The 12,854-nt window shown below is 34.1% G+C and overlaps 1 protein-coding gene across 5 annotated transcripts in view; it reads right to left on the bottom strand.

Moving 5' to 3' along the window:
- The window catches only part of Ano5 (anoctamin 5), a 108,289-nt gene that overhangs the window by 76,215 nt on the left and 19,220 nt on the right, over positions 1-12,854 (bottom strand). For 2 of the 5 annotated variants that reach the window (XM_015477708.2, XM_048788497.1), the window contains exons 3-5: positions 11,922-11,969; positions 9,391-9,432; positions 7,216-7,329 (exon numbers count right to left, since the gene is read on the bottom strand). In XM_015477708.2, the coding sequence (XP_015333194.2) occupies positions 7,216-7,329; positions 9,391-9,432; positions 11,922-11,969 (204 nt within the window). The remainder of the gene's footprint in view (positions 1-7,215; positions 7,330-9,390; positions 9,433-11,921; positions 11,970-12,854) is intronic. The other 3 variants (XM_048788495.1, XM_048788498.1, XM_048788496.1) reach the window with 2 other exon arrangements.

Raw genomic sequence — 12,854 nt, 5'->3', positions numbered from 1 at the left:
GGTAGACCAATGGTACTGAATACAGGAATCAAACCAGAGACTCTGCGTCTAATAGAAAGAAGAGAAAGTTGGCCCTAATCTCCATCACGTGGGTTTGGGTCCCCAAATTCCTTAATAAGACACCTATAGCACAAGAGTTAAAATCAAGAATCAACAAGTGGGACGTATTCAAACTAAAAAGTTTTTTCTCATCAAGAGAAACAATATGTGAGGTAAACATGGAGCCTACATCCTAGGAACAAGTTTTTACACCTCACACTTCAGATAGAGCTGTAATCTCTAGAGTATACAAAGAACTCAAAAAGTTAAACAACAAAAAAATAAATAACCCAATCAATAATGGGCCAAGGACCTGAACAGACACTTCTCAGAGGAGAATATACAATCAATCAACAAATACAAGAAAAAATGCTCACCATCTCTAGCAATCAGAGAAATGCAAATTAAAACTACTCTAAGATACCATCTCACTCCAGTAAGAATGGCAGCCATTACGAAGTCAAACAATAACAAGTGCTGGCAAGGATGCAGGGAAAAAGGTACACTCGTACATTGCTTGTGGGAATGCAAATTGGTGCAGCCAATTTGGAAAGCAGTATGGAGATTATTTGGAAAGCTGGGAATGGAACCACCATTTGACCCAGCTATCCCCCTTCTTGGACTATATCCAAAAGACCTAAAAAGAGCATACTACAGGTACACAGCTACATCAACGTTTATAGCAGCACAATTCACAACAGCTAGACTGTGGAACCAACCTAGTTGCCCTTCAATAGATGAATGGATAAAAAAAAATGTGGCATTTGTACACAATGGAATATTACACAGCACTACAAAATAACAAGATCATGGCATTTGCAGGGAAATGGATGGCATTAGAGCAGATAATGCTAAGTGAAGTTAGCCAATCCCTAAAAAACAAATGCCGAATGTCTTCTCTGATATAAGGGGGGTGACTCAAAATAGGGTAGGGAGGAAGAGCATGAGAAGAGGTTACTACTAAATAGGGAAGAAAGGTGGGAGGCAATGGGAGGGAGAAGGTGAATTGCACGGAAGATGGAAGGAGAACCTCATTGTTATACAAAATACATATATGATGATGTGAGGGGGAAAGAAAAAAAAGAGAGAGAGAAATGTGTCACATTAGATTGGGTAGAGAGATTTGATGAGAGGGGAGGGGAGGGGAGGGGAAGGGAGGATAGGAAGAGGAGCAGAATAAAATAGACACTAGTACTGCTGTATGTATATACGTGGCCGTGTAACCTATGTGATTCTGTAACCTGTACACTTGGAAAAATGAGAAATTATACCCCATTTGATTCAAATGTATGATATGTTAAGATCATTGTATTGTCATGACCAACTAATAAAAAATATGGAAATCAATAAATATAATTCATCACATCAACAGACTTAAAGATAAAAATCAAATGATTATATTGATTCAGAGAAAGCATTTGACAAAATATAGCACCCTTTCATGTTCAAAATCCTAGAAAAACTAGGGGTAGTAGGAACATACCTCAACATTGTAAAAGCTATCTATGCTAAACCCAAGGCCAATATCATTCTAAATGGAGAAAATAAGAAGCATTCCCTCTAAAAACAGGAACAATACAGGAATGCCTTCTTTTACCACTTCTATTCAACATAGTCCTTGAAACTCTAGCTAGAGCAATTAGATAGACAAAAGAAATTAAAAGGAATGAATAGGAAAAGAAGAACTCAAAACTATCATTATTTGCTGACAACATGATGCTGTATTTTGGGGATCCAAAACCCTCCACCAGAACTCCTAGAATTAGTAAATGAATTCAGCAAAGTAGCAGAATATAAAATTAATATCTATAAATCAATGCATTTCTATATATCAGTGATAAATCCTCTGAAAGAGAAATTAGGAAAACCACCTCATTCACAATAGCCTCAAAAAAAAATACTCTGGAATCAACAAAAGAGGTAAAAGACCTCTACAATGAAAACTATGTAACACTAAGAAATAAATTGAAGAAAACCTTAGAAGATGGAAAGATCTCTCATGCTCTTGAATAGGCAAAATTAATATTGTCAAAATGGCCATACTACCCAAAGCACTATATAGATTCAATGTAATTCCAACTAAAATCCCAATATCATTTCTTATAGAAATAGAAAAGGCAACCATGAAATTCATTTGAAAAAATAAGAGATCCACAATAAGCAAAGCAATCCTTAGCAAGAAGAATGAAGCAGGAGGCATTACAATACCATCCCTTAAACTATACTTCAAAGCTATAGTAACAAAAATGACCTGGTATTGGCACTAAAGTAGACATGTAGATCAATGGTACAGAAGAGAAGACACAGAGACAAACCCACATATAGTTATCTCATATAGACAAAGGTGCCAAAAACATTCATTGGAGAAAAGATAGGCTCTTCAACAAATGGTGCTGGGAAAACTGGAAATCCATATGCAACAAAATGAAGCTAAAGCTCTATCTTTCACCATACACAAAACTCAACTGAACGTGGATCAAGTACCTAGGAATTAGACCAGAGACCCTATGCCTAATAGAAGAAGAAGAAGGTCGAAATCTTCATCATGTTGGATTAGACCCCGACTTCCTTAATAAGACTCCTACAGCACAAGAAATAAAATCAAGAATCAATAAATGGTACGGATTCAAACTAAAATGAGGTAAAGAGAGAGCCTACATTTTGGGAGCAAATTTTTGCCACATGCACATGAGATAGAACACTAATTTCCAGCATACATAAAGAACTCAAAAAACTTAACACCAAAAAAACAAACAACCCAATCAATAAATGGGCTAAGGAGCTGGAAACTGCTCAGAAGAATACATTTGATCAACAAATATATGAAAAAATGTTAAACATCTTTAGTAATTAGAGAAATGTAAATCAAAACTACTCTAAGATTTCATCCCACGTCAGTCAGGATGGTGGTTATCAAGAATACAAACAACAATAAGTGTTGGTGAGAATGTGGGGGAAAAGGCACACTCACACATGGCTGGTGGGACTGCAAACTGGTGCAACCAATCTTGGAAAGCAGTATGAAAACTCCTTAAAAAACTTGGAATGGAACCACTATTTGACCCAGCTATCCTACTCCTTGTTCTATACCCAAAGGACTAAAAATCAGCATACTATAGTAATGCAGACACATCAATGTTTATAGCAACTCAGTTCACAATAGCTAAACTGTGGAAGCAATCTAGATGTCTTTCAATAGACGACTGGATAAAAAAAAAAAAAACCTGTAGTATATATATACAATGGAATATTACTCAGCATTAAAAGAGAATAAAATTATGGCATTTGCATGTAAATGAATGGAGTTGGAGAATATCATGCTAAGTGAAGTAAGCCAATACCAAAAAAACAGGGGTTGAATGTTTTCTCTGATAAGTGGATGCTGATCCATATGGGAGGGGGGCATGGGAAAAATGGAGGAACTTTGACTGGGCAAAGGTGGAGGAGGGATGGAAAGGGGCTATGGGAGCAAGAATGATGGTGGAATGAGATTTGGACATTAAAACCCTAGGTACATGTAAGACTGTGCAATGTAATATGGTGCAATGCTACATCACGTACAATCAGAGAAATGAAAAGTTGTGATGCAAGTTTTACAACGAATCAAAATGCATTCTGCTGTCATATATGGCTAATTAAAATAAATAAATTTATTTAAAAAAATAATAAAACATGCATATTAGGGTAAAATTATGTGGGGAAGTAGAATGAACATTTTAGGTGTTTCTTCATATTTTTTTAAAAAATGAATGATGGTTGATATCCAATTTTCACAGAATTTTCTTTCTATAGAAACACAGGAAAAGTAATTGAACTGGTGCATTTACAGTATATTTTAAGTTATATCCTTTCCAAAAATTGAAGGATATGATGAATAATTATAGATGGGGAGGACTTTTGGATGGGTCTGTCTTTAGGGGAAGTATAGGAATTGAACTGTTGAGTTTCAGATGTCTATGGCATTTATAAAAATGCAGAATAGTCATTGAGTTGCGCATTATTGGGAGAAAACTCTGAACAGGAAAAGGAAACTCTGTATTTGGCACAACAGTTTTACAACTAGCAAACAGAATCATATCATCAGAGAAATCAATGAAGTTTAAAAAGATAAGGATTAAGAACTATGTCTCTTGTGGCACCACAAGAGTAAGGGTTCCAGCAGAGATTGAGAAGGAACAACTAGTGAAAGAAGAAAAATTAAGAAAATGTATTCTTGGAAGCTAAGTGAAGAAAATACATAAGAAAGGGTATTATCAACTATGCCAAACTGTAATATGTCCAGTATGATGGGGGCTGAGACTTGAACTCTATATGTGGAGATGCACAGAGTGATTGGGATGAGGGCCTGAAAGGAAGAGGTTTAAGGAGTTGGGTAAAAAAGAGTTTGAGAACTGTAGAGTAGTTGGTAAGGAAACTTGCATCAAGAAAGTTTTTGTCCTGGTTTTGCTTATTTTCTCAAAGTAGAAAAATTAACTGCTTATTTTTTAAGGAAATAATTCAGTAAAGAACAATACAAAATATGATTTTGTAGAGAAAGGAAAGAATTGCAGGAACAATATTCTTAAGTAGATGTAAAGAAAAGAGTTCATATAATAGACATGAAAGTGCTATCCTGCCTGCAGCGTTGGAAAGGTCATCCTTGGAGTGTGGGGACTTGGTTTTCTGGAGGTTTCTCCTCAATACCAGAACTGATAAGAGTGGCTCAATATGCTGAAACTATTTGTACACGCAGAGTAGTTTATGCTAAACACCTAATTTTACTGGGAGTAAGGGATTTGGACATGCCCTAGGCAGAATGTGAGGAGGTTACCAGCCCACTATTAAAGCCTAAGTGCATTGAGTCTCTAATGATTTTGCCTAGTACACAATGCTTTACATTTGTGGTCATATATTGTTTCTGGAGAAGGTTAAGTATGCCCCAGGGACTCTTGTAAGCTTGTTCCTGCTTTCTCCTGGACTTTATTCTATGAGCCTTTTCTCCTTGCTGTTTTTGCTCTACATCATTTCACTGTAATGAAACAGCCATGAACATGACTGTATGCTACGTCCTGTGAGTCTTTCTAATGATCAAAAAACCTGGGGGGGTACCGTGGGGGTTCAGTGTTAGAGCATGTGCTTAGCACACGTGAAGCACTGGGTTCGATCCTCACAGCACATAAAAATAAATAAATAAAATAAAGGTATTGTGTCCATCGACAACTAAAAAAAATTAAAAAAAAAACTAAGGGTGGTCATGGTGACTTCTGAAGAGTCAGTAAGAAGAAATAAGCTACAGGGCACATGTGGAGATGCTGGCCTTAGATAGAAGGATGAGTAGTTATTCTACAGTAACAGGAAGGCAGGCAGACTATACAGGTGAAAATGCTAGTGGCTAGAGAGATGTGATGATAGAAACTTATAGAATTTCTCTTCTTGCAGCAGTTTTCTCAGTAAAGTATAAAAGTGTGGTCTCCTTAGTTTGAAATGTGGAAGGAGGTAGTAGAGGTGTAAGAAAAAATAATAAGTTCTCAAGCAGGAGAGTGGAGGACAATAGAATAAGGAAGTCAGATATTATTGCCATATAGCACTAAGGACTTACTTATGGTCCATGGGCACCTTATAAGGTGAAGTCTAAGAAGTATGGTTTTCTTTTTGCATGGGAGTAGGCATTTAGAAAGTAAAAAAGTTGCGTTTAATTAAGGTTGTTTTCTCAAGTAAGTATACTTGAAAGAGGGGCAAGGAACTTAATGTCATATATAAGAGTGGTTACAACTGTTGACCATCAGAATTAAGCTAGAAAAACACCAGAAAGAGGGGGATAAATAGCAATAAAAAAAGGTGGTAAGATAATTATATTTCATCTAGTCCTGGGATTGAAAGAGAAGGGTATAGGTTAGAAAATTTGAGGAGCTGGTTAAAACATTTGACCTGTGAAATGAAATCATAAAGAGTTACAGTTATCAGGGAAGTTACAAGTTTCAGGGAAGTGAATAAGAGTTAGAATAATGCCTAAGATGATTGAAGAAGGGAGTTCAAAAAACAGAAGGTCCAAAGGGACAAAATAATCCTCTATGCATGCCCTGACATCAAAAGTGATTTAAGAAAGAGTACTGAATACTGAAAGTGAGCAGGAAATATTGAAAGTGAGCAGGAGCTAAAAACGTAGAAAAATAAAAAGGGAAGAACCAGAGTCCAAGAAATGACAAGTGACAAGTGCAGAGCACTAGTCAATTTGATGAAATTCAAAACTCAGGAATTTGAGGAACAAGGGAGGGAGAATACAGTGTAATCAACAAGACAAATGGGTGAGTAACATTTACCCCATCTCCAGGGAAAGTAAGGAAAAATGCCTCCACTTGAGATGACTACCCCAATGAACAGCCAGGAATGAAGGGAACATTAAGAGAAGAGATAAAAAGATAACAGTGTATGAATTTCAGAGACCTGCCGCACCAGATAAGGAAAGAGTAAAAGAAAGAGACAGGACTAGACAGTCATATATTCTTGCGGATATGTATAACAGCTTTAGTTGCATGACATTTACTTTGTAAGTATGTAAATAAATGTGAGTGTATATATGTACATCCATATATATGTTTATCATTGCACTTTAACTTAGTACTTCATTTGAGTATTTAATATTAATTGCACTCCAATTATCATTCCAGATATCTGGGTATACAGCAATGAATAAGACAGAGTACTTGGCCTTATAAACATAATTTATGGGTAGTAGATGCAATAAACAAGTTAAAAAAATGAGTAAATAAATTGAGAACATGATAAGTGTTACAATGAAAATAATAGGGTAGGGAATAGATCACAACATGAAGGTTATTTCAAATCAGATGGATTAGTCAAACATTTTCAAAATGAGAACTTCATACAAAAAGGAAATAATATTCACAAACAATCTCATATTTTAAGACATTAAATGTCTAAAGTGAGCTAGGTAAAACATATATCAATCATTTGAAAGAAGAAAAAGAAGTTGGTCTCCAAACTACCCCCCCCCAAATAAAATTGACTTAAATATCCATTTGTAGGCTGCTTATTTTGCAGTCTGCTCACTAAGTTTCAGCCTTCAAGAAAACTTCAGAGCACTTTCACATTTACAACATAATTCAATGTGGTCATCTACATCACAATACAGAATGGGCATCTCTTTTATTCTTGTTTCTCTAGATAAGCACTTACCGCCTTTATCTCTGCATCTTTCTTTATGTCATCAACATAGGAAAGCACAAAATCAATTTGCCTGACTCCATCACGGAAGAAGACAGAATCTTTGCTTTGTGCCCTTTTTTGAAACTGCAGGAGACATCAATGAGATATTTAAAAATATTGTTTATTTTCAAATAGCAAACGTAAGAGGATATTATCTAAAAGTTGATTACCATCTTATATTTGATCTTAAAATAATAAGTCAGGCAAATAACCATGAGTTTTCATCAGAAGAGAATGCTTACTTTATAAAGTGAAATTTCATAAGGGGGGTTAAATAAAAACAACTCAGGAGGAAGGTAAGAATATTAACTACATGCACACACAACAATGCTGCAACTATACCAAATTATAAAATGAACATATGTATATATTAATCCCAAAATGCACAGAGTCTTATTATACTTATTAAACATACCAATTAGTTCATTAAATAACGATGATTACACACTTCTTCCAGGATGTGATTAATTTCAGACCAATTAATGGTATCTCACTATAAGAAAATAAATTTCTGATTGATAGTTCCAGATATTTTCATATAATTATCAGTTTTTAATTCAACTTTTGAAGTGTTAAGAATAAAATCAAGGCACAGTTAAAAATTAGAAAGCGGGTAGCCTGCTAGTTGGTCTCACTGTAAATAAGTTCTCATGCAAATCTCTCTTCCATCATTGATCTTGGGTGAGTTACAATCAATCTTTTGTTTAAATTTATGGAATTATCTCACTATTATAATCAAATTTACAAGTTTAGGTTTCATATGTTGTATAGTTCATTTATTCCTTCCCTTTCAAAACAGCAAAAAAAGTACTACAGAGCTTAGAAAAAAGAGATTTCATGTTTGATTTATTTAGTCTTCTTTACAGTCTACATGCAATATGTAATACTTGATACTTCTAGTAGTTCGCATGTAAAATTTAGAATCATGCAAATAAATTATGCAGTGGATGTCCATGCGATCATTTTCTACGTGATTAAGCTAACTTGCAAATGGAGAACTAGATGTCTGTATTTTCATAACTGGTGGTTTTATTAGTTTTTGATTTTCTTTTATGGTACCAAAGAATTAAAATGTAGAAACTCCAAAGTTATGTCTGAGTTTTTGGCACACCATATGAAGAACTGAATAATCATTTACTCTTTCCTATAAGAAAGTAAAATAACCTGAGAAAACTCACATTGCTATATGTTATATGGTATACTATGATTATAAATCAGTCAAAAGGAAAAGAACTGAAAACAAAACAAAAAAGCATTGGCACTCTTATAAATCATCATAATATAAGCCCATCTTATGTAATTCCCCCAAATTTATGGAAGCTAAGTGGGATGAAAAAACTAAGCAAACTAAGTATAGTCTAAGTACAAATTTAGAGATAGAGAAGAAAAAAAAAAAACACTCCTCTTGCTCTGATTCTGTTACAGCCACATATATGGTAGGTTTGTTAAATGACTACTATTTTTACAAATGATCATTTTGTTTATAGAAGCTAAATGTAAGTCCACAAAGAACAGTTCTAGAACAACCCAAACTTCTCTCATATGTAACACTGATTATAAATTGTAACATATTTGTAAAATACAGAAAAAAAATCACTGGTGTTTTTGCAATCACCATTAGGCACATGTTTTAATATTGTTAACAAAAACTGACTAAAATTAACTGGGGCAAAAATGTATAATTCTGTTACATATAATAGAATACTATTAAAACACATCTTGTCTTTGTTTTGTTCAAAACATGACACAAAGACCATATTTTATAATATATGCATACATTAGTGTTTATATTTGATTCTGAGAAATGTCTATAATTAAGCAAACGTCCGGAGTGACTTCTCTTTGAATAATGGGTTTATTCTGAGGTTCATGACCTGTATTCCTGACAGGAGTTCATATACCTCTGAACTACATAAACTCTCTGTGCCTTAATATGTGTATGTGTATGTGTGTGTGTGTTCATATACATTTTTAGGAAGAGGGTACATAGATCTCATTATATCAATGATTAAGAATCACCATTCTTAAATGTCAATTGTCAGGGAAGTAGGAATTGGCAATAAAATCCCCCCCATATTAATAGTATTCATTGGAAGAAAATTGAGCCATCCAGAGCATAAGCAACATCATTCAACACTGTTTTACCATAAGACGCCGCTTCAGGAACAAATTGAATCGCTTTGCAGGCTGTGAAGCAATCAACAGGGAGTTAGCAACCTTACTCAGGATTAAAAAGTTTAAAAAACAGAAAATCACTATTAAACAAACCTTTAGTGTGATTGCTCTGTGTTGTGTGGGTATGTGTGTGTTTGTGTGAGAGAGAGAAAGAGAAGGGGGGGGGAGATATTAAAGCTGAAGGGTAAAAAGGTTAACAAGAAAGAAAAAATGGGAAAGAATAATAAAAAATTACTTCAAAGTAAATTTCCCTAAATTGTTTGTAAAGAAAATGTAGATGAAAGATGTTTGTGAAATTGAATTAAGGAAAAAAAGAGAGGTATAATGAACTGAAACATGGCAATAATTGAAATATAAAGCAAATATATATATTCTGTAAATATGCCTCTATACATCAGACAAAGAAAGCAAAATTACTAACATTAAATATTCTAGGATGATATATAATGTGGAAAGTTTACCCAGGGTTTATTTCTTAAATTTCCTATAACTTCCTAAAACACCGAAGAAAAGAAAAAGTCATTCAATTATTGAAATGCTGAATTGTATCCTAGTTTCTGTTATCATGGATAAAATACCAATATGTAAAATACCAATGAAATGTCTTTAAAATATCTGTAATAAGCAATGATATCTGAAAGAAAACAAAATCAATAGCACAAAAAGGCCAGTATTGTGCATACCTTACAGTGTCATGAAAGAATAATAATCCAACAAAATTACCAGTGAAGGGGTTCAGTTCTTAATAAAAAGTTTTGTTTCAACTATTCTCTTTCTGGAATAGACTGAGGGGACCTAGGCAACCGGTGACCATTGCGGGTGAAAATTCCTGTTCTATAAAGTAATGAGCAGTTTTGTGTGTAAAAAGACAAGAAAAACAAATCAAGAGATAAGAGAAAAGCCTAAGTGCCAGACAGGAAAGTGGAAAACATAGACAAACAGAATTATAGAGCCAAATAAATTAAAATGACCTTTCAATGTTGAAAAAATTAGTATCTCACTCACATAGAGAGAAATGAAAATTTAAACTAAAGCAAGGATACTGAACAATTTGAAATAGCTCTCAAAAGGCTCTCAAATGGACAAAGATCTAAAGGTATAACAGCCCAGTTGAAGAGGCTGTAGGGAGACAGGCACTCTCATTAGAATAGATGGGGTGGAATTTCGCAACATATGGCAGGATCGCATGTGTCTTCATTTTCTATTAAAGAAATCCGATGTACAAAGATATACTGGCCAAAGTAGCTTAAAATTAACCCCCATGGGTATTCATTGTAGCCTATTGGACAGCCTTTTAAGAATTGAACCAAATAAAAATAGTTAAAACAGAAGGACTGAGAGGCCAAAGAAGGAAGAAACTTCTTTTTTTCTGAAAACGCTTTATTTCTCATTTTCAACTGAGATGGATTTAACTTCAAGTCAATAAAGTCTAAGCCTCAGGGCACTTTACTTGCACCTGCCACTTCAGAGGATTTAGGAAAGACCCTAGCAATATGTTCTCATAGTTAAATAATTTTTCAATTGATTTTCCTTAAGGAAAAACACCTAAATTTTATAAGCTTTAGGCATCATTCTTATTTGATCTGTGGTTTTCAACTTTGGAATCATGTAAATGATTCCAAAACCAAAAATAAATAGTAAACCAACAAAATTTCAATTATTTTAATTTGATCATCTCCACAATCCTCATTCAGAATACTAAAGCTTAGGACCCTGATAAAAAACAAACCATCATCTATGTTGAAACTCTTATTTTCCCACCTTCCAAAATGGCATTTTTTATTTGCAGAGTGAAAAATTTGGAGTCTCTCTACTGACTTCTTAATTGGTATTTAAATTTAATTTTAAATTAGTTGTATTTCTTCATGATTATTTTTAGGCATCTCTTCATAAATAAGAAGGGTTATGTAACAGAAAAAAATTCCAAACTAGGTATCAGAAACTTAGCTCTAGTCAAGCACGTTGGCACATGCCTGTAATTCCAGAGGCTGAGAAGGCTGAGGCAGAAGGATCTTGAGTTCAAAGCCATCTCAGCAACTGAGCCAGGTCCTAAAACACTTAGCAAGTTAAATAAAAAGGCTGGGGATGTGGCTCAGTGGTTAAGTGCACCTGGGTTCAATCTCTGGTACCAAAAAAAAAAAAAAGAAAGAAAATTAAGAAAGAGACAAAAAAAATACCATAATCTTAGCTCTAGTCTAGGATCCATCCTTTAACCACCCATACTGATGATGTGGATCAAGTCATAAACTCACTGGACTTTTCATTTTCTCTTTTGCAAACTAGAAGTTATTAAAATGCAAGCAAAATGCTATGCTTAATATGTCATTCTCATTAGTGTGACTGATGTTATTTTCCCTACATAAGGTATTTTTACAAAAGTAATGAACTATCAAATACCATGTGTTAGGGTCTTCAAAAAGACTACATTGGGAAAGATAGCATCACCTTGCAGTATGCAAAAAGGTATCCCATGTGTGCCATTGTTAGTACCAATTGCTTACCATTCTTTCTTCATTGATGAGAAAACAGGTTTCTGCGCTGCTCAGGCTCTGTTAATAGCGTGAGGGGGGGAGATATAATGCTGTCAATAATAGTGTCCATCAAGCCAAGTGGAACTTTTAAATTTCCATAACAAAAAAATTAAGGTTTCCTATGCACAGATACAAAAATGGGAACTCAAGTGAATTATGAAACTCCTGAAAGTGGGCCTCAAATTTTGTATATACATATATATCCATGTACATGTATGGATCTAGATATCTATGTATGTGCCTGTATGTATACAAGTCTCTGTATATAAAGAGAAGGAATGGATCTTTTAGAAAGAATGATAATTTGGGAAGTACTTTTATTAAATAATATGTGACCTAAGAAATGCTTAAGAATGTAATAATTTTACAGGGAAAGAACCAGAAGCTCTATTCTTCGAATGCACTGAATTTTGAACAGGATCAACCAGAACAGCAAAATTAATTGGTATTTTCTGCCTTACAACATTGGTTTTATAAAAGTTATCATCAGGATTCTTAAGAATTTATAGTTATATAAAACACTCATAGGGCAATCTGGGAGGAATTAAGTGGCAAACCATGCCAGGAAGAAGTGATCTCTTTGTGTTATTAAAGAGGAAGAAGAGATAATTTTGAACACATGTAAATTACCATAGCATTTTATTCAATATAACTTTACACAAAAAGTAGTGGGAATGATTAAAGACTTGCTAAAAATACTATTCCACTTACCTGTGATTCTAACTTGTGGACTGTGAATGATTTTCACTAGCAAATCTAAATATGTCAGCTATCAAATAAGGAATATCTTAATCAGTCAATTCTGAAATAGCAGTCTCTACAAATAAAATGTATAGTTCCATAGTATATTTTCATTGTATATTGCTTTTTTATAACTTTTTAAAAATTATCCTACAGAAAGGT

Source organism: Marmota marmota, unplaced genomic scaffold, assembly GCF_001458135.2.
Source record: "Marmota marmota marmota unplaced genomic scaffold, marMar, whole genome shotgun sequence".
Lineage (NCBI taxonomy): Eukaryota > Metazoa > Chordata > Mammalia > Rodentia > Sciuridae > Marmota > Marmota marmota.
This window is presented reverse-complemented; position numbering and strand designations above follow the sequence as displayed.